Below are 23,077 nucleotides of genomic sequence, written 5' to 3' on the forward strand. Positions count from 1 at the left end.
GCTTAGAATCACATGGAACTCCCATCACATAAACAGGCCATTTGGCCCAACCAGCAGCTACTCTTTTTTACCACCACTGAAATGCTGGTGCTGGCGGGGGTGCTGCACCGGCAGAGGTGACGTCTTTTGGGTGAGATGTGAAACCAAGGCCTGTCTGTGCTCTCAAATGGATGTAAGAGATCCCAAGGCACAATTTCGAAGAAGAGCAGGGGAGTTCTGTCGATGTCCTGGTTGATATTTATCCCTCAACCAACATCACTAAAACATATTACCTGGTCATTATCACATTGCTGTTTGTGGGAGCTTGCTATGCCCCAATTGGCTGTCATGTTTCCTCACATCACAACAGTAACTACACTTCAAAGGGACATCATTGAAAGTGCTGTGAGGCGTTCTGCTGTTGTGTAGGGCACTGTATATACGCTTTTTCTCTCTGTCCTTTCTATTCTGTTTTAATTTTTACAGGGCCCTCCAGTTTGAGAATGAAGATGTGCAATCACAAATTGAACTATTAGGTCCATTGACCTTGGACAGATTCCAGCATTCCCTCGTAATACTAAAACATCCCACACAAAGTTTTAAGAATTCCCAGGATTGAGTCGTCTCTGGTTGAAGGGGAGTCACACTGCTTGGGTTAAGAGTCTCGTAGAGTTTTACAGCATAGAAAGCAGTTGTTCATCCAACTGTTCCTGTGGAAGAGTTATCCACCTGGTCCCACACTCTTTTAAATGTTTCTTCTTCAACTATTTATCCACTTCGTTTATAAAAGTTTTTACAGATTCTGCTACTATAACAATTTCTGGTAGGAGATTCCATATTTTAACAGCCACTTGCATTTTAAATAAAATCTCCAAAATGTCTCCCTTGGACAGTGTCTTAATCCATGGCCATAGTTTACTGAGTGGCCAACCAAGCAAATTGTGTTCATCCCAAATACTTTACCAAAACCCCTCATAATTTCAAACATTATCCAATCTCTTTTGTTCTAGAGACAAGCAGTTACACTGAGATAAACTGCTGATTTTTATAACAATGGGCACCATAAAAAAAGCTTTTGCATCCACACAAATATGGCATTGAAACTGCCCCTTTGAACGTGCCTTCAGCTCCCATCTATATAAACGTTCCCTATTCCAAAGGAAAATACACATTCTCATTGAGAAAGAATAACTTCCACTACTGTGGAAGTAGGCCACTTATTGGTACCCGCTGTGTAGAACTAGTTCACAATTTGTTTACACAGTGGCTGATGCACCTAAAAGCAGCCACTGTTCGGAGTTCAAGCAGGAGGATAAAGAGCTGCTCCATCCCAGGATGCCTGCATGGTCGAAAGTGAAAGTGTCAGGCGGGTAGCAGCCGAATCAGCAAGAGCTGCCAAAAATATCACCCAGCCGCAGACGCCTGTCACGCTGCGCTCACAGGGCAAATTCCAGGGTGACATGTAAGTAAGCTTCCTGTTAATGAGTCCAGCAACTTGGGTTTTTCCCCTAACTTTGCGTAGTATGTCTGAATACGGTGCAATGAGGGAACCGGAGCTGAAGATAAGAATAGCCTGATGTATTGGGGCACCGGGAACGTGGATCAAAATACAAAGGTCCGCATTTCACCCAGATTGAAGGACATGTAGAAGGCGGTGGTAGGGAGCTGGAGACTGACACTTTGTTTCATGGGCCCGGAGCGTGTGTTTATATTTTATAAATGTATATTGACGTGAGCATTCATCTCTCTCTTGTGCACTCCGCATTTATTTAATTACCCTTAATATCCTGTTCATCGTGGCTGTTTCCCATGTTTCCGACCGTGTTGAACCATTTTAAGTGACTTTGTAACTGGACAAAATGAAGTAGTACATTCTCTGATTTGAAATCCGTGATTCTGAATATGTGGCGTTGTATTACTTATGAGGTTTCACATAAACTTTTCTCATAAAAGTTTGTGCAAAAACAAATTAATTTAGATGATCTGCCATCAGCACAATTTAAACTGAGAGACTGGAAATGTAATCATTGTGTCTCTTTTTTTTGTAGAATGAGATGCTAATGATTCCACAGCTAACAGATGAAAATGTATTTCCAGGCCTTCACTTTGTGTTTTGGAATTGTTATGTTATATCTCGGTGCCACAGCCTCTGAAAATCAATGCAAAATCAAGGGTCTGGTTGCTGATTGCAGTCACTTGAAGCTGTCAAACATCCCTTCAGATCTTCCTGTCAACATCACAGTGCTAAATCTCTCCCATAACCAGCTGAGGCAGTTGCCAGCCTCTGCACTATCCAGGTACAGTCAGCTTCAGGTTTTGAATGCTGGATACAACGACATTCCTAAAGTTGATGGGAACCTGTGCAAAGTTCTGCCATTTCTGCAAGTGCTGGGGCTGGAACACAATCAGTTATCTCAACTATCTGTACGTTACTTTCATTACTGCAGCAACCTGACTGAACTATACTTACAGTTCAATAGAGTCAAGCAAATCACAGGGGACCCTTTTAAAAGCCTTCAGGTAAGAGTTAATAATTCTGCAACTGGCTTTAGAAAAATTCAGTAGTATTTTATATCATGTTTATCTTGCGGAACTGCTAGCGAAACTGCTCTCATTTTCCAAAGCACCCAGTTCTGCTTTTTATGTAGCTACCGACGTGTGACCTTGCAAATCTTAAGGTGCTTTAAAGTTTCACTGGATGTATCGGGTAGCATATTTCAACCACGCAACCCACCAGCAGATAGATAAACCTCATCATCTCCACTACTGATGGAAATCCACTTAAGTTGCTATCAATGATGATATTGCAGTTACAGGTGCCTCTTTTACACACACCTTCAGTAATAGTGCCCTGCCTTATTATTAAGTAACTATATTGGAAATTTATACCTTAAATATTTGGGTTGAATTCTATAATGTAATATGGATATTGAATGCATAGGAGACTTGTGGTTACAACACTCAAGTACTAGCCCCTGCATGCTAGTTGAAGAATAAAGAACCAAAAAAAATCAGTCGACAGTGGTACCGTAAAAAAACAGGTGTGATCCTATTGTGTTGTGGGTTGCACTGATTCAGCAAATTTCTTTGTGCACTTATTAATGGTGGCTCACAGTACATAGTGTGTCAAGCTTAGTATTACAATTTTAGATCATAACCTCCACCCCCATTTTGTTTTGTTTTTCTTGGCTGGTTTGCTTTTTTTTCTCTCATTTCTCTCTTATTTCCTTCAGCTATCGCCCAAAAGCAAAGTGTTCAGGATGGTGCCATTCACACCTCCTCTAGACACATCTTTCGCTTCCTCACTTGTCCCGTTATCACTCCCTTTGGCCTTGCACCATTAACCCTTTTGTCATTTAATCTCTCCTGCTCTCCACCCAATCACAGACCTTCCCTTTTGTTCTTCTTCCAACCTCCCCCTCCTCCCTTTCACTTGCTCAAAACCTATTACATTTCGAACTTGTCCCAGTTCTGAGGAAAGGTCATTGACCTGAAACATTGGGCTGGATTTTGTTATTGCGGTGGCTGGTCTGCAGAATGTCGGCCATTCTGTTTGTGATGTTTCCGGCCGTGCCTCCATGATTACGCAGCGAGTGTCCACTTAGCATAACGACGGTGGCAGTCCCCCCTAATCACATGGTGGTGATGCCATTTACAGCGTCTCCTGATGGCGGATTGCAGAGTTCAAACTCCCCCCTCCCTTGCCCCAGTACCCACTAACAGAGTTTCCCCTTCCACCCCCTCAGTAGAGGACTACTTTAGGTCGGGAAAACGAACCCGACCCAACCCGACTGAACCACCATGGATTCGAGCCCGACCCGGCCCAAGTCCCTCCGCTTTTGCCCCAAGCCCGACCCGACCCGATCCCGACCCGACCTGAGCCCGACCCGGCCATGCGTTTACTTACCTCCCGACTCGGAGCCTCCACGAAGCTGCTGCGCACGCGTGATGATGTCATAGTGACATCACTCACTCACTGCACAGACTCAGTTTCGTCCCGGACTCCCAGCGCAGGTAATTTTTTTATTTTTAATACTTACCAGCACATCATTGACCCTGTGTGTCCGGCCCGACCCGACTCAACTTGGACTCGGCCCAACCCGACCCGAGCCTGAAAGCCGGAGCCTGAAGATGGGCCCAACCCGTCCCGAACCCAACACATGTTGTCAGGCCCCGTTGAGTTGGGATCGGGTAGCAGGCCTCTACCCCTCAGTACCCACTTACAGAGTACCCACTTCCACCCCCTCAGTACCCACTTACAGAGTACCCACTTCCACCCCCTCAGTACCCACTTACAGAGTTCCCCCTTCCACCCCCTCAGTACCCACTTACAGATTTCCCCCTTCCACCCCCTCAGTACCCACTTACAGAGTTCCCCCTTCCACCCCCTCAGTACCCACTTACAGATTTCCCCCTTGCACCCCCTCAGTACCCACTTGCAGAATTCCCCCTTCCACCCCCTCGGTACCCACTTACAGAGTTCCCCCTTCCACCCCCTCAGTACCCAGTTACAGATTTCCCCCTTGCACCCCCTCAGTACCCACTTGCAGAATTCCCCCTTCCACCCCCTCAGTACCCACTTGCAGAATTCCCCCTTCCACCCCCTCAGTGCCCACTTGCAGAATTCCCCCTTCCACCCCATCAGTACCCACTTGCAGAATTCCCCCTTCCACCCCCTCAGTGCCCACTTGCAGAATTCCCCCTTCCACCCCCTCTGTACCCACTTACAGAGTTCCCCCTTCACCCCTCCCTCCTCAGTACCCACTTACAGAGTTACCCCTTCCCCCCTCCCTCCTCAGTACCCACTTACAGAGTTCCCCCTTCCTCCCCCCTCAGTACCCACTTACAGAGTTCCCCCTTCCATCCCCCTCAGTACCCACTTACAGAGTTCCCCCTTCCACCCCTCTCAGTACCCACTTACAGAGTTCCCCCTTCCACCCCCTCAGTACCCACTTACAGAGTTCCCCCTTCCACCCCCCTCAGTACCCACTTTCAGAGTTCCCCCTTCACCCCTCCCTCCTCAGTACCCACTTACAGAGTTCCCCCTCCCCCTCCCTCCTCAGTACCCACTTACTGAGTTCCCCTTTCCACCCCCTCAGTACCCACTTACAGAGCTCCCCCTTCCACCCACTCAGTATCCACTTACAGAGCTCCCCTTCCACCCACTCAGTATCCACTTACACAGTTCCGCCTTCCACCTCCCTCAGTACCCACTTACAGAGTTCCCCCCTTCTACCCGCCTACAGTACCACTTACAGAGATCCAACCTCCCGTCACATCTGTAGATTGACCTTAGTGGCAATGTCCAATGTTAAAACCAATTCAACAAGGTAACAAGGGATAACTTCCCTAATTCTTGCAGGCACCGAGGACTCTCGCCTCGGTGGCACCAGCTTTTCAAAGACAGGAAAATGAAGGCACGTGAGTGCTGCACGTCATGCAGAAGATTGCAAACAGCTGGCAGGATCACATTCTAATTCATGCAAAACGGTATTTAACATATTTAAAGTACGGTCCTGTTGCAGAACGTGGAGGTGCAGGCACAAAACTTTGCCGCCTCTGAGAAAATCCGAACCCAGCATTACAGTGTCCCATTCTGTGGTGGATGAATCTGCGCCAATTCTCCAGCCCTCCCCGCCCCCTTCAATCCGAGCACAAAACCCAGTCACTGGACTAGTAATCCATAGCCCAGGCTAATGCTCTGGGGGCTTGGGTTTGAATCCCACCACGGCAGATGGTGAAATTGGAATTCAATTAAAACTCTGAAATTTAAAAAAAAAGCTAGTCTAATGGTGACCATGAAAACCATTATCAATTGTTGTAAAAACCCATCTAATGTCCTTTAGAGAAGGAAATCTGCCATCCTTACCTGGTCTGGCCTACATGTGGCTCCAGACCCACAGCAATGTAGTTGACTCTGAAATGGCCTAGCAAGCGACTCACTTCAAGGGCAATTAGGGTTGGGCAATAAATGCCCACATCCCACAAATGAATTTTAAAAAAGCAAGATAGTGCAGATGCTGGAAATCTGAAATAAAAACAGAAAATGTTGGAAATAGTCAGCAGGTCTGGCAATATCTGTAGGGAGAGAAACTGAGGTCAGTTCTGATGAAACATTAACTCTGTTTCACTCCCCACAGATGCTGCCAGACCTGCTAAGTATTTCCAGCACTTTCTGTTTTCATTTCAATGATAAATTGTTTCTGTTTTTATATATCTTTTTGGGCCAATCTGGTATAAGTGTGACACAGAAATATGTGATAGTGATGTACAAAACACTCACTGGAGACATGGCTTTATAACATATCTTGTGATATTTCTCATGGTTAGTTGGAGAACATGTTATAATAACAAGAACATTAGGCCATTTAATTCAGAATGGGCTTCATTTGCACCTTCAGCTTGGTGATAATCTCCGTTATCCCCTTCTCAGTCCTGCTGGACCTCGGGATACCTCATCCCATATTTACCCGATCTTAGATCCCCAAGATTTCCTCTTGGATTTCACAAATGCCACATCTTATTCCGAGGGCTTCTTGACTTTTTTCCTCAAAAATTAGACTTTATTCATAACGTTTGTAAAAGTACATTACATAACAGTTCAAATTTGACATACATAGAGTGCAATACAGTTCTGTTTCGTTCATTACAATATGTGGCACTGTGTAAGTGTAACGGCGCCTTAATTACAGATTATATTTACAATATGCATTTCATACCAAGCATACAGCCCAAGAGGTTTTACACAGGTTCCAGCTCCTCGGTGTACGATGGCAGGAGGGCCTTCAACAGTGGCCTTTCCCCAAGCAGCTGCCCCAGCTTAAGTGCAAGGGCTGCTTGATCCCAGAACTACTTCCATTGCTCATAAGCTATGAAAGGTCCCTGCAGAATGCCCCCAGCGCCTTGGTGCTTGGATAGCCTCTTCTAGTAGATGGAACCTGTGACCCTCCTGCTCTGTATGACTCAGCTACTTATCATGTCAGCCCATCGAGCCCAGGTCCATTCATTTTAATAGGGTGTCTTAGCTTTGCACTGGTGGTGGAGATAATCCAGAATTGGATAACCTCCTCAAAAGCATATGGGTATTGACTGAGTATGCAGCACACTCACTTGCAGGGATCAAATAGAAATATGGTTGTGTAAGAGTAATTATCTGTCAGTAACTTAATTGAGGACTTGAGATAATGTATAAACCACAAGAGGAAACCATCGTCAGTTATTACTCCTGCTTCAAGTCTTTTGTTAATATGACTTGGAAACTTGTTTTAAATTGGAATAATATTGCTGGCAGCTGCTTCCCCCTCCCCACCATTTCTTTGTCAGTAGCAGGTGCGATAGCAGTATTGACAGTCGGAAATCATACGTGTATTTGATGTGTGTTGATGTCCTCATTCAGGAAGAAAGCAAGACTTGCATTTTTGTAGCATCACATCGATCAGAAACATCTGAAAGCATTTTGCATACATTGAATTAGCTTGAAATGTGGCCATGAATGTAACGCAGGGAAAAAGGTGGGACAATTACAACAACAACTTATATTTGTAGAGCACCTTTAATGTCTTAAAACGTCTCAAGGCACTTCACAGGAGCATTATAAAACAAAATATGACACTGAGCCACAAAGGAGATGTTAGGACAGATGACCAGACGCTTGGTCAAAGAGGTAGATATTAAGGTGCGTTTTAAAAGAGGAAAGCGAAGTAGAGAGGCGGAGAGCTGTAGGGAGGGTATTGCAGAGCTTGGGGTCCAGGCAACAGAAGGCGCAGCCACCAATGGTGGAGCGATTAGAATCAGGGATGCACAAGAGACCAGAATTAGGTATTTTGGAAGGTTCTGGGGCTGGAGGAGATTACAGAGACAAGGAGGGGTGAGGCCATGGAAGGAATTGAAAACAAAGATGAGAATTTTAAAATCAAGACATTGCTTGACTGGGAGCCATTGTAGGTCAGCAAGCACAGGGATGATAGGGAAATGGGACTAGGTGCGAGTTAAGACATAGGCAGCAGAGTTTTGGATGACTTCAAGTTAACGGAGAATGTGGAAGATTTTTTTGATTACAGTATAATCACTGCAATAATCTACACTTAGTTGGTAGATTTTTGTTTTGCGAATCATGTTCTGGTCCAAACATGCACATTACCCTAGGAATCTAGTTGTATTATAATTGCTGTGGCATCTGTTTTGTTACTATTTTAATATTACAGTTCCATCTACTGGCATGAATGTGCACATTCATACTGGCAAGCTGGCAAATGTTCGCACACACTGATGACGTCCGCGATCACTCTGCGCATGCTCTGCGTTGTCAGGAGTCACTCCGTATAATTAAACACATGATTAAATTTGTATTGACGAAAACTAAAAGTTAAAAACTACAAATGCTGGAAATCTGAAATAAAAAGAGAAACTCTTGAAAACGCTTTGCAGGTTGGTGATGAAAACTGACCAGTTGATGTTACTGCTACAATCCTGAAATAATGAACAAACAATTAACGAGAACCTTAACAAAGGGGTAGGGGAGGGAAAAAGAAGGAAGTATCAGTGGAATGACCTAGAATCTTAAAAGAGATAGTTAAAGACAGAAGAAAAGCAAAGAATGTGAATAGAGGAGGCAAGGAGGAAGTAAATCAGCTCAGAAATGAAAACAGGAGAAGCTGGCAAGAGTGTAGTCCAGCAGCACAAATTTTTTTTAAAAGCAAGAGGCTAATACCGAAGGATAGAAAAATGGGAAGGAAATACAGGTGTGGAGTCTTAAGACTAGGGCAGTCAATAGGTTCTGATTCTATTTAAATATTCTGGGGGTGGTGGTGGCAGGGGGGGGTGTCACTCAGCAAGATGATAAGCAAGAAAATAAGGTGGGAGGCTGGGAATGCTCATTCCCATTTCATTAGCGCGGCTTCTGACTGGCCTGTGTCTATTCCAAGCACAGGTTAATCTCCAGCCAGCTGGGAAGGGCGGGAAATTCTGGGGCAGGGTAAAATGGCCAGAGACTTGGTACTTCAGATCTTTGCATTTTTTCCTTGAGCTTTGCACTCAGGTAACTGGGCATTCCCTGTAGGCAAAGGTCAGGAAGATCTACCCTGTTGTAATTAGATGAATTTGATTGGTGATCTAAAAAGCTGGAGATGAGCAATATTCAAATTTATTCTGTTCTAGCTAGAGTAGGCCATTCAGCCCACTGAGCCTGTCCCACCATTCAATATGATCATGGCTGATCATCCACTTCAATGCTTTTTTCCCCATACTATCCTCATATTCCCTTATGTCATTTGTATAATGTTTTTCTTTTTAAGGACTTGACGATCCTGGATGTGTCTCACAATAAACTGGTCTCTGCCAAACTGGGAACTCAGCCGCAATTGCAAAAGCTGCAAAGACTGGTGCTGTCTACAAACAAAATTACACAGTTAAAAACGGACGATTTTGACATTCTCAACAATGCCACAGTGTATCAGCTAGAACTGTCCTCCAACAAGCTAACTCAGGTAATAGTGTTTTGTGCTGGCAGTCAGTCAATGGCCATACTTTACACCTCATTAATTTAAGGTATAAGGTAGGCATGTGTAAACTATGATGAAAGCCTGATGGAAATTGCCGTGTTCCAGAGTTCTCAGGATGCAGCCTGGTACAAGGCGATACAAATATGAAGACTTGAAAAATTGGATCATTTTGTTACATATGATAGAAGTGTTTAAAATTCTGAAACGAGATAGAAGCAGACTGTCTCTAGTAATTGAGGGATCAAGAACGAGAGGCAAGATACAGGGTGAAATGTAAGAGATTTAGAACAGAGGGCAGAAGAGCCTTCTTTACATGGAGTTGTGAGGCTGTGGAATTCACTTATAAGGCTAGTGGTTGAAGCAGAGGCCATGCGAACATTCAAGAATAGATTAGAGAGCTGGATGAAGGGAAGGAGGACAAAAGGGTAGGGGAACAAAATGTAAATATGATTGGGCTGTTTACCCGCGTGTGAACAAGCCATTAACTGGAATCATAACAAAGAGGTGGCAGAGGGAAAAAAAAGAGGAAGTATCAGTGAAATGACCGAGAATCTTAAAGTTAAAAAAAGTTAGTTAAAGACATAAGAAAAGCAAAGAACATGAATAGCAGAGGAAAGGAGGAGGGAAATCAGCTCTGAAATGAAAATAGGAGAAACTGGCAAAGCAGAGTGCAGTCCAACAGCCCAACAATTAAAAAACAATAGGCTAATCCCAACAGATACAAAAATGGGAAAGAAAGACAGATATAAATGCTAGGACAGACTGGTTGGGCTGAATGGCCTGTTCCCATGTTGTAACCTATCTGTGTTTCTGTGCTCAGGGCTACCCTGAGGGTTGCTGCTATGAAAAAAATGGGTTGATGGAAATAAGCAAACAGTTTAAAGATTTAAGTATTTATTTATATAAAGTGATATATTGCCTACTTTGTCTTCATATATATAAAATCCAATTCCAAACTAATTTACACCTATCATTTTCTTTTAGGCAATTTTAAAACAATAATACATTAGAGCTGAGTGATAGTTATGAATTACTTGAAGTGCAGTGTTACTTTTTTTTAAATTTGTTCATGGGATCTGAGTGTCTGTCATTAAGGAAGTGGTAGCAGGACATCAAGAAAATCACGATACAATCAAGCAGAATCAACATGGTACAACGTATGTTTAAATGTTTTACCCAGTTACTGATATGTCCAATTATATACTTTATCTATATTAGTTTCAGAATAAAAATCCGCCAACCAGGTTTCTTTAACAAACAACAAAATTATTGATTTATTATAAAACAAGACTCCAATAAAGATGCAAAGCTTACGAACACACAGTTTGAAATATGGAAGTATAAATATCTACCTTTCTAAAATAACACACACAATGGTTAAAGGACAAAAATGAAGAAAAATGAAAAAACTGGCTCTGCAGGGATCAACTTTAAAAAAAATATACTTTGGCGAAGTTATTGTCAATTCTTGAAGAAAAAGGATAAGATATGGAATGTTCCAGATGGCCTTTGCTCTGGCATCCGGGTACACGTAGAAGGCTGTCACTGGGATCTTTCTGGAGCAGTTCTGTTCGGGAGATGCCGAGGAATAGTCTTGCAGACCTTTTGGGAGAATTACTGCATCAGTGGTTTTAGCTATCACACTGGATTCTCAGAAGATTTTACAAAACAGATGGAAAAGGATGGGTTGGGTGACTTCTCTCTTAGCAGGCTACACACCAACTGAGCATTCAAACAGTCCAAGCCCAAATCAGAAAGCCAAAACTTCTGACAACCACAAACCTAGACATGTGACCTCTCTGTGAACAACTCCAATGGCCAGCAAGACTCCTTATGTTTATTTAGCATTTCATTGTCTCTTCCAGTAAGCATTTTTTTTAAAATCCAAAGTGACCTTCCAGTAACCATTAAAAAAAATACAAATCCAGGCATCTCCTCAGTCTTTCAAATGAAACAATTTTCACAATCTTTTAAACACGAGTCCTCAAAAAATATTAATAACGAAAGCACCTTCTTGACAAAGGGAACTAGTAGATGTAGTGTATTTGGACTTCCAAAAGTCGTTCAATAAAGTTACTACACAAGATACGAGCTAATGATGTTGGGAGTGATATATTAGCAAGAATAGAGGATTGGCTAACGAACAGGAAACAGAGAGTCGGAATAAATGGGGCATTTTCAGGTTAGCAAACTGTAACTAGTGGAGTGTCACAGGGATCAGTGCTGGAGCCTCAACTATTTACAATCTATGTTCATGACTTGGATGAAGGAACCAAGTGCATTGTAGCCAAGTTTTCTAACGATACAAAGATAGGTAGGAAAGCAAGTTGTGAGAAGGACACAGAGTCTGCAAAGGGATGTAGATAGATTATAAGCGAGTGGGCAAAAATTTGGCAGATGGAGTAGAATGTGGGAAAATGTGAAGTTATTCACTTTGGAAAGAAGGATAGAAAAGCAAAATACTATTTAAATAAAGACAACAGAATGCTGCAGTACAGAGGGATCTGGGTATTTTTCTTTATTAGTTTCATGCAAGGCCAGCATTTATTTCCCATCCCTAATTGCCCTTGAGAAGATGATGGTGAGCCACCTTCTTGAACCGCTGCAGTCCATGTGGTATAGGGACACCCACCGTGCTGTTCGGGAGGGAGTTTCAGGTTTATGACCAAGCGACAGTGAAGGAACAGCGATATATTTCCAAGTCAGGATGGTGTGTGGCTTGGAGGGTAACTTGCAGGTGGTGGTGTTCCCATGCATCTGCTGCCCTTGTTCTTCTAGGTGGTAGAGGTTGCAGGTTTGGAAGTTGCTATCGAAGGAGGCTTGGCGAGTTGCTGCAGTGTGTCATGCGGGCCCCCACCTGCCAAGATTGAGGCACATTAATTTTGTCACATGGACATTAAATTTCAAATTGTTGCTGGGAAGAAGAGAAGGCCTGTTACAAGGGGTTGCCAGGCCCCTGACTGGAAAGACATTTTTGCATATTAACAGACAGTGTTGGAACAAAGGAGCTATGCCCTGCTCCAATACAATCCACAAACATGACTGGCCTGCTTGGCAGTCTGGGTTTTTTTCTGAGTTGTACAGTAGTTTGAACTGAAAGTCTGCAGAAAGCTGTTTTGCTCCTGGATTGAAAAGACCTCTCCTGTCTGGCTCACCGCAGCCTCTCCTGTCTGTTCCCATCTCTTTCTCACGGAACTCCAAAAATCGACTGAAGACACATGAACCCCAAGAGAGAAAAGTCTCCTACAGTGAACAAGGTTTAAGAAGAATACTGGGCCCCAACAAAAAGCAAGAACTACCTACAATCAAGGGCTCTACAGTGAGCCCAAAGACCCAAAAAATAATACATTAGAGCTGAGTGATAAAAAACTCTTCAGATAGTGCCTCAAACTTTTCCACTTTATTTCTTCTGCTCTTTTCTGACTCTATTTGCAAGTGCGTATCGCGTATGCATGCTAGCATGGGGCGTTAACCAAATTAGAGTTTAAGTTTTAATAAATTTCAGTCTTCTTTAAAACTAAGAAAACCTGTGTGTGTGTGCTTGTTTCTTTGCCTTATAATTGGAAAGCAGTGAACACGGATTCACCAAGGGAGAGCTAAGAACACAGTGTGTTTAAAAATAAAACCCTGTTACAGTAAGACCAGGTGAAGAATGAAAGGGAACCCTAGACCTCTTTCTCACCTAGCCGTAACAAGTGCATCTTGTATATGGTACACACTGCTGCCACTGTGCACTGGTGGTGGAGGGAGTGAATGTTGAAGGTAGTGTATGAGGTGCCGATCAAGTGGGCTGCTTTGTCCTGGATAATGTTGAGCTGCCTGAGAGTTGTTGGAGCTGCACCCATCCAGGCAAGTGGAGAGTATTCCATCATGCTCCTGACTTGTGCCTTGTAGATTTTAGACAGGCATTGGGGAGTCAGGAGGTGAGTTACCACAGAATTCCCAGCCTCTGACCTGCTCTGGTAGCAACTGTATTTATTTGGCTGGTCCAGTTCAGTTTCTGGTCAATGATAACCCCCAGGATGTTGATAGTGGTGGTTACATTTTTTTATTCTTTCATAGGATGTGAGTCTTGCTGGTAAGGCCAGCATTTATTGCCCATCCCTAATTGCCCTTGAGAAGGTGATGGTGAGCTGTTCATGTTGTATCTGTTACGCCCTATGCAACAATAAATAAAATACCATATTTAAATCATTAGCTTTGAAAAATTGTTTAGGATAGAGTGCTATATTATTTGAAATAACTTTATAGGATAATGTATATTTTTATATGCCTACGGTATACATTTCTGTACATATTTGCATTTGTGTATCTTACCTGGGCAAAGCAGCTCATTTGAGATATTTCAGTGTGATGTGGTGCCATATAAATATAAATATTTGTATTCTTATTACTCGAAATGGTGTCAGTAGAAATAAACAACATTTTTTTTTGTTCTTTTCCAGTTTGAACCTAACTGTTTCCACAAAATTGGAAGTTTACGCGGTCTAGTTTTGGATCATGTTGCTTTCCATCCGAATGTCACTGAGCAACTCTTTGAAGCTTTGTCAGGGACAGACATTGCCAACCTTTCTCTAAGGAACACGTACCTGAAAATACAGGGGACTACTTTTACTCAATTAAACAAAACAAACTTGACATCTCTTGATCTGTCCAACAACAGGTTAACTGCACTGCAGGATAATTCGTTTCAGTGGTTACATAGCTTAGAGTACCTTCAACTTGAAAACAACAGCATCAGACATGTCACCCCCAAAACATTTGCTGGATTGGAAAATTTAAAGGGTTTGAACTTGAAGAAAGGCCTCACCATGCAGGATATCCCAAATAAAATAGAATCTGTAATTGACGATTACTCATTTCAGTGGTTGAAAAACTTAGTGAATCTCAATCTAGAAGACAATATTATTGGAGCTATAAGGGCAAATACTTTCTCTGGCTTGACGAGTCTGAAATACCTTAGCCTGTATAATTGTTTGGTCGGTCTAAAAACTATCAGTAATGAAACATTCAAGTCGCTTGCTGAGTCTCCCCTTGTCAGTTTGAACTTGACAAAAACCAAAATTTCAAAACTACAGCATGGAGCATTTTCCTGGTTCAAGAACCTGAAAAAACTAGATATAGGGCTCAATTCTATTGCTCAGACCCTTACAGGGGAGGAATTCCGAGGTCTAAATGCGATAGAGGAGATATATCTATCATATAACTCGATGTTGATTTTGACTTCATCTTCCTTTGTTCATGTCCCTTCTATGAAAATCTTAATGCTTAGCAAGTCAAAGATTGTCTCGTTGAACTTTCAGCCTTCACCATTCCATCCCCTTCAGAACCTCACAGTCCTTGATCTTAGCAACAATAATTTAGCCAATTTGGATAAAGATGTCTTCAGTGAGCTCCAGCACCTTCAAGTTTTAAAGTTGCAACACAATAACCTGGCACGGCTCTGGAAGAGTATTAATCCTGGGGGTCCAGTCCTTTATCTAAGTGGTTTGAAGGAGCTTCAGAGACTTGATTTGCAATCCAATGGGTTAGACGAGCTCCCAGGGAAAGCTTTTTGCGGGTTGCATAAACTCAAAATTTTAGATTTAAGCTTAAACAACTTAAACTTTCTTCCAGATCCTGTATTTAATGACTTGCAGTCTCTCGAATCACTGTATATGCAGAAAAATCTCATTACATCTGTTGAAAAAGATGTTTTTATCCAAGTATTTAATAACTTAACGGCTCTGTACATGGGATTCAACCCTTTTGACTGTACTTGTGAAAGTATTTTCTGGTTTGTTACCTGGTTCAACAAGACCAATAGCAGTGTCCCTGGCTTGAATAGTCAATATATTTGCAATACTCCACCAAGTTACCACAACCGTACTGTTGTAACTTTTGACATATCTCCCTGCAAAGATGTCGCCCCTTTTGAGAGTGCATTCATAGTTAGTAGCAGCGTTATATTTGTATTCATATTCACTGTGCTTCTGATTAAGTTTCAAGGTTGGAGGCTAGAATTCTATTGGAACATTTCTGTCAATCGAATATTTGGGTTTAAGGAAATAGACCATCAGGAAATTCAATTTGAGTACGATGCTTACATTATTCATGCAAAAAATGACATTGACTGGGTCAACAATTATTTGTTGCCCTTGGAGCAAAGTGAGCAAACTGTGTTCCAGTTTTGCTTGGAAGAAAGAGACTCTGAAGTTGGAATTTCGGAGCTGGAATCCATTGTGAACAGCATAAGCCAGAGCAGAAAAATCATCTTTGTTATGACTCAAGAGCTTTTAAAGGATCCCTGGTGCAGAAGGTATGCACGGTTTAATTATGTTACAATCCCATCAGAGACCAGTAATTTTTGAAAAGAAATTCAAACTCCCAGTTAGTACTGAAAGAAATACACCACAAGATTTCAAGTTTTAAACAAAAACATTTACTGTACAAAAGTTAAAGTAAACACTACTAACTTAACACGACAATTTCAAATCACTATTTCTTAAACTTACAATCTTAACAGGACATGAAGATGCATACTTTAAACTCTAAATATCAACAGAACACTCCTATTTGATTGTTACTTCTACCCCAAGAGTTCCCCTATACATTACAGGACCGTAGCAGTTTGTTCACCTCTCCTGGGACCAATCCAAAGTGTCCCACAGATTTCACTTTGATTTTCCTTAGTTTCTCAGCTATCTTCCGAGGTATGGGATTTCCTGGGGAATCTCCCTCTAGCATTGGAGGCAACCCTCCAGCTCTCCTTCAACACCTCACAAATCTGGATTTCCCCAACCTGAGCATGGGCCCCACTCAAATCAGAAACACCCCTGATTCCTGCACCTGAGTTCAGTTGCTTTCAAAGCCAACTGACTGTCCAAAGGTCAACCGCCTGTTCTGTCAGCAAGCATAAAAGATAAAAATCACCTGACTAAAATCACCTCCCTACATCATCTATCTCCATAGCATGTGGTACATGTGGGATGTCCCAGATAGCAATTTAAACTAATTACTTCCAACTCCAAACATCTATTTGGTTTCTGATATCCATATGAATAATTGATATTGCTAACAATGACAGAGCTATCCCTTCCAGACTTTCTGGCTACAATTCCCAACTAAATGAGCTCACCTGCTGTTTTATGGCTCCCACCTCTCTAACTCCGTCTCTGTAAGCACTTATGGAGAGTTCTTTGAAATTTAAACCTTGGTTGTGCTGCAACCTTTTGAAATTCCTACAGCTACACATTTAATTCCCCAAAACTAAAAGTGACCTCGAAAATATTAATACCAACCACGAACTAGATGATCATAACAGTTAAAAATTTACAAAGTATTTACAGTACCGAAACATGCCATTCAGCCCAAAATCTCCTTGTTGGTGATTATGCTGCACAGGGGCCTCATCCCACCCACTGACACTGGCTGTCTGAAATGATTTTCAATGCCAATGCCCCATAACTTGAACACAAAAATTCACCAGGTCAACGTGCACATCTTACTTGGTCAGGAGAAATATTTATGTCCGATATCACATGTAAGTACTTTTTTGGTAAAATTGCTTTCTGCCAAATTAAATCGCTTTTCTGATTGCAGATTCAAGGTGCATCACGCAATGCAACAAGTCATTCAACAAAGCCGAGATGCCATAATTTTGGTATTTTTACAAGATATCCCTGATTATAAATTGCACCAGATGCTCTGCCTCCGAAGAGGAATGTTCAAATCACACTGCATTCTGTCCTGGCCTGCTCAGAGTGAGCGAATACCTGCTTTTCACCAGAAACTTAAAGTTGCACTTGGTTCAAGTAATCAAGTACAGTAACTTTACATACATACAGAAACACTCATCAGTCTAATACATGGGGTAAAAATATAAAATGGGCAATTTTGGGGCAAGTATTAGCAACAGAAATATGAATAACTTAAGGAAATTATTTTCAAATCCTTTTTACAAATTCAGGAATCAAATTCAGATTACCGTTTCATTGGAGTTGGCAAGAGCAGTAAAACTGGGAATGAACAAAATTTGACATTGCTGCACTATTGTTTTGGAGACTAATTAAGCAGGCTGATTGTCTTATTACAGTGCTAAGACTTCCTTTGGTCATCTCAATCTACACAAATCTCCATTCAAATGAACCTTATCAGCCAATTCATTTCTGCCCGTAACTTTCAGAATAATTCTGGTCTATGCACGTGTGTTTTGGAATGGAGTGAAGATAGTGAGAAATCAAGTCTAACTTTCTTTATATGATGAAAGCAGCCAGATTGAACAATCTGATACCAAGGAAGAAGAATTCCCACTGGGTCCTCCCATCTCTCTTGTGGTGATTTCACTGGAAATTTTTAAATGCCCATTTTTAGTCATTTATGCCATTTCACTAGGGTTCTGACAAAGTTATAGCAGGGGCTCAAGAGAACATGTGTAAAAATTCCAGGTGAAGATCTTATAGGACCACAGTTAACGCCTGAGTATGTCAGACCTAATCGCTGAATTCTGTCAGATACCGCATTGTGCTCATGTGAGTATCTGCACAAAAACCGGCATGTATTGATGTTCCTCACATGGATCAGAGAGCACTAGTGCATTTGTACAATTCACAAACTTAACAGACGCAAGTTGTGATTGTTATCTGTATATTATATAATCTAGTCCATTTGTTCTACAAATGTATAAACCTGTATGGTATTCTTTTATCTATTTAATATATCCTCAGTATAATGTCATTGAAAGTCAAGGGGTGGTGGTTAGGATCTCTCTTGGAGATGGTCATTGCCTGGCATCTGTGTGGCGCAAAAATCTCTTGCCACTTATTAGCCCAAGCTTGTACATGGTCCAGGACTTGCTGCATGTTCACCCAGTTAAACGGGGTTAAAAGCATCTAGTGAGCTAGATGACGCTGTGCTTTGACTAAAATATCGATACCTAAATGAAGTGCTATGCAGCACAAATTTTGGTTAAAACATTCTGTTTAAGTAAGACAGGACTAATAACTCGTATCCAAGCATTTTTGTTTTGAATTATGTCTGTAGCAATAAATTCCTAACAGGGAACACCTCAGTTGTGTTCAGATTTTTGTTCTGCAACTGTGCAAGGAGCAGATGTAATGGGGTAGATTTTGCAATTAGTGTCCAGTAAAGGCCTGCTCTGGTCAGGGAAAAAAAACCCGACCCGAACCTGACAGATCCACATCGGACCTGAGCCCGACCTGGCCTGAGTCCCTCCATTTTTTCCCGCGCCCGGCCCGACCCGACGCGACCCGAGCCCAACCCGACCACCGGAATGTTCACTTTACCTTCCGACTTACAATCTGCAGGAAGCTGCAGCATGAGCGCGATGACGTCATAGAGATGCTCACTCGCTCACTGCACAGACTTAGAGTTTCGCTGCTTGGCATCCGGACTCCCAGCTCAGGTAGGCTTTTCAACTTTTGACACTTAACAGCACAGCAAAATGCAAGACTTACTGTGTGTATCCGACCCGGACCTGGCCTGACCCGACCCGAGCCTGAAAGCCGGACCCGGAAGAGCGACCGGACCCGAACCCGACACATGTCGTCAGGTCCCGTCGTGTTCGGGTCGGGTAGCAGGCCTTCACTGCCCAGCCGTAAAAGCGATATTTCCCATTTTCAAAACTGCTCAATTTCCATTTCCATTGATTTTCTTGATTTTTTAAAACAAACTTTATGAACCACAGAGGCAATTCAATGTTTACTGCCCTAAAATTTGTACAGATAATTTTCTTAATTGCATGTTACTAGTCTTGAGCTGTACCACAAACGGGACACAGCAAGTGAAAGTCAGGTCCTTTCCTTACAGGCTGAGAGGGTGAACCAGACTTTATTATTTTTGCTAATATTCTGATCAGCTCCCAAGCAGCAATGTTAGTAAATACTCCGAGAGCAATTCATGTTCATCTTTTAGGTCTGGAGAATGCCTTAGCCTGGGTTCTCTGAGTGTCTTTTCACCTTATTTCTTCTTCCGTTCTCACCTCATCACTTTCTATTTCTTATCTTTTGTCTTTGTTTTGCGTGCATGTGCAAAGTCTGCTCGAGAAAATTTGGGGAAGCACCTGTGTCACAGGACATATTTCCCTTTGTTAACAAAGCCTGAAAAGTAGAAATAGACATTAAGAAAGGAACACAGGGTAACTCAGTATCATACAACCTTTTAGTTTCACCTTAGGCAAGCTAGACATTAGCTCAGAATTGGTGCTGATCTTCATTTAGCTGAATCAGCTTTCATTGTGCCAAATGTGTTTGCAATTTGAGGGCAGTTGAATTAAGGGTTACATTGTGGCAATTCATTTTTTTTTTAAGATGAGCAACATAGCTGTGCTACCATAAATCAGTCTGCTGCTGATATTGATACTTAGGGAGTCTGCAAATTGGAAAGGCTGTCAGAATTCTGCAAATGATGTCGGTGATGATAGTAATGGCCAGACTTCAGTTCTGCACTTAGTCCAAATACTGAATCTATAAAATCACATTGTTGTAAAAAAAAAACAACTGATTCACTCATGTCCCTCAGAGAGGGACTGGTCATGCCAATTCTACCTGGTCTACATACAACTCAAAACCCACACTAAATGGTGGACTCTTAATCAAGAACAAATTTTTAAAACTCACAATATTTGAGGCTTATGGTTGGGACAATGATAACGTGTAGGAAAATGTTGTGCTTGCATTTTGGAGGGGGTTTTTTATTCATGGAGGGCTGAATTTTATTCGGGCACTGCGCTGTGTGGCAGCGCCCTTTAAACTCAGTGGGGTGCCCGCATTCAGCGGCCACCGAGGAAACCCCCCGCGAAATATTTAAATAGTGGGGGAGGAGCGGCCACCCCCAATGACGTCATCGAGCCCTGAGCAGCAATTTCAATTTTTAAAGGGACCAGAAATGTAATTTTTAATAAAAACATTAAATTACCTATAAAAGCGCCACTTCCACCCAGCAATGATCACACAGTAGATTTATTTCCATCTCCCCCCACCAAAACCATTATTGATAGTCCCAAACTTTAGACCCCCAACTTTACACTCTTTGTCCCCTTCCCACCATCCCCACAGCCAATGAAATTGTTATCCCTGCTCCTCCACCCCTTCCGCCCTGAAATTTTTATCACTCGCCCCTTCCCACCAGGTTCTCGCCTCGGAACTCCGAGCGGCATTCCAAAGGCACGCGAAGGCCGATAGGAGGCCGTAAAATCTGCGTGGGACGGCCGCCGCCTGCAGGTAAGTTAATTTACATTTCATTAGGGTTCATTTTAATATGGAGGTGAAGGGCCCGCCACCTGGCGGCGGGGGGCCGCACCGAGGTTCCCCCCCCCCCACCTCGGACAATATGTGGCGGGTCCTTCTCGACATCGCGGGTCGAGGCGGGCCTCCCCCCGTAGAATTTTACCGGCCCCCGCGCCACAACCCGGGTGTCGAGGGGCCGGTAAAATTCAGCACGGAATGTGGGCATGACTGGCAAGGCCAGCATTTATTGCCAATCCCTAATGCCCTTGGTGATGCTGAGCCACTGCAACAGTTCATCTTGGCAGGTTTGATACAACTGAGTGGCTTGCTAGGCCTTTTTCAGAGTGCTGTTAAGAGTCAACAGTATTGCTATGCATCAGGAAACACATATAAACCAGACAAGGTAAGGGCAGCAGGTTTCCTTCGCTAAAGGACATTAGTGATCCAGTTGGGTTTTCATGACAATCCAGTAGTTCCTCAATTGCTGCAGTGGGATTTCACATTTCCAAATTATCCATCCAGGCCTCTGGATTACTAATCCAGTAGTATAACCACTATGCTATTGTATCCATATTATGTGATGCAGCCTTTGGTGTTATGGGGGAAAAATAAAGAATTATTTAAATAATTAAGAATTTGATGTAAATAATTTAAAATCCAAACAACACCTGATGTATTGTAGAGCACAGTTTTCAAACTTGGGTCCTAAGGGTAAGGTTATAAGATTTCTGGGGGTTTTTTGTTGCCAAACTAGCAAATTATTTCAGTTCCTGTATACTAATCAAAAATATGAAGAAGGGCTTGAAAATTTGGGTCTTTTTCTGTTAAAACAACACACTTATGGTGCGATAAGTTACAAATGTTTACAATTATGCAAGGATGAAAAAAGACACTTGACAGTAATTGAGGAGTCAAAAACAAGTAGCCACATTTTCAAGATTAAATATTAAGAGATTTAGATGAGAGAGCTGGAGAAACTTCTTTACATGGAGAGTTTTGAGTCTGCGATTGAGGTTAAAACCATATCTACATTCAAGATTAGATCGATGGAGGAAAAGGGGTTGAAGTGATATGGGAATAAGGCAGGTAATTGTGATCAAGAATATTTGCTCGGGTGGGGGGGGGGGGGGTAAATGGTAACAGAGACTGCTTGGGTCAAATGGTCTGTTTCATTATTGTGACATCACTTCCATAGAATGAAGGCATGGATAAGGGGGAGATGTTGGGGCAAAAGGGAGCAATGTGACAAGAGGATAGCAAAGATTCTTGGTGATGGATCAGATATGGGAAGGAAGCTTGAGCCGATGAACGAGCAGTACACCAAAGTGTCTCACGTCTGGGCACTCCCCAAGAAGTCAAAGGTGTCAAGGGCAGAGACCCCTAGATGTTTGTGAGGGATGAAGAAAATAGTTTTGAGTTTTGCAGACGTTTCGTTGGGAGAAGATTTGTATCATCCAGGTCTTAAGTCAGGGGGTAATTTACGAGAGAAATAGTGCTGAATGTCAGCAATGTGCATGTGGAAACTGACCTCGTGCTGTAATGTTGTTGTGCCTTTAAGTATTTTATATAAGATTTCCAAGCGTTTAAATATTATATTGTGATGCATGCAATTTGTAACATAATTGAACTTTCCCCACCCCCCCCCCACACTAAAATGTACTGCTAGATATGGATGGCACCACAACATAAAATTTATTTCTCAGTACCCAACTTAGAAACAAACTTACGTATAAAGAGAAACATCCATTTATCCATAAAATTGCAAGTACATTTTAGTACAGGCCTGGAAAAAAATCAATTTTCTCCTTTTGTTCCTTTAGGTATCAGGGTGTATAAATAAAGATAAATCTTTGCTATTTAAACCAATGTGGAAAACTTATAAAATTGTACTTCTGTGTTTTTACACTGACGTTAAGTTTACCAGCTTTGTCCACATTTGAAATGTTCAATCAGCGCCTGTTGCTTATCTGTTAGATTTCTTCAACGATGAATATATACAAATAATTTCTTACCAAATAAATCTTGTTAACAAAATTAGTCTTGACTTTCATTTTGCAACTAGGGACAAATAGATTTTTGATAGATTTGATCAACGAATAGATTTTTGTTAGGTTAGACTGTTACGGTCATGGGGCAAAGGTGGCTAAATGGAGTTGAGGTACAGATTAGGCATGACCTAATTGAATGATGGAACAGGCTTGAGGCACTGGATGGCTTATTCCTGTTCCTATATATATTATCCTGGAAGCTCAGTTTGCTTCAGCAGAAAGGTATTTTGGTTATTCCCATGAAAGGTTTGCTTCACCTCTGGAACCAATAGCATGGCCATCCACCCATTGCCAGGCAACTTGTATTATCATCTTAGAGCAAATA

The 23,077-nt window shown here is 42.2% G+C and overlaps 1 protein-coding gene across 3 annotated transcripts; it reads left to right on the plus strand.

Moving 5' to 3' along the window:
• The first annotated feature begins 1,355 nt into the window (after nucleotides 1-1,355).
• cd180 (CD180 molecule) lies at nucleotides 1,356-22,738 on the plus strand. Of its 3 annotated transcripts, none has more exons than XM_068029423.1 (5): nucleotides 1,356-1,441; nucleotides 2,028-2,499; nucleotides 9,273-9,464; nucleotides 13,925-15,777; nucleotides 17,061-22,738. In XM_068029423.1, exons 2-5 carry the CDS (start codon nucleotides 2,059-2,061, stop codon nucleotides 17,287-17,289), a joined length of 2,715 nt encoding a protein of 904 aa, XP_067885524.1. In that variant the 5' UTR covers nucleotides 1,356-1,441; nucleotides 2,028-2,058; the 3' UTR covers nucleotides 17,290-22,738. The 3 variants fall into 3 exon arrangements, with proteins under 3 accessions (XP_067885524.1, XP_067885523.1, XP_067885526.1); XM_068029422.1 differs by lacking the exon at nucleotides 1,356-1,441 and adding an exon at nucleotides 1,455-1,594; XM_068029425.1 differs by lacking the exon at nucleotides 1,356-1,441 and adding an exon at nucleotides 1,632-1,710.
• Nucleotides 22,739-23,077: the final 339 nt, after the last annotated feature.

The sequence above is a fragment of the Heterodontus francisci genome, chromosome 4 (genome assembly GCF_036365525.1).
Source record: "Heterodontus francisci isolate sHetFra1 chromosome 4, sHetFra1.hap1, whole genome shotgun sequence".
Lineage (NCBI taxonomy): Eukaryota > Metazoa > Chordata > Chondrichthyes > Heterodontiformes > Heterodontidae > Heterodontus > Heterodontus francisci.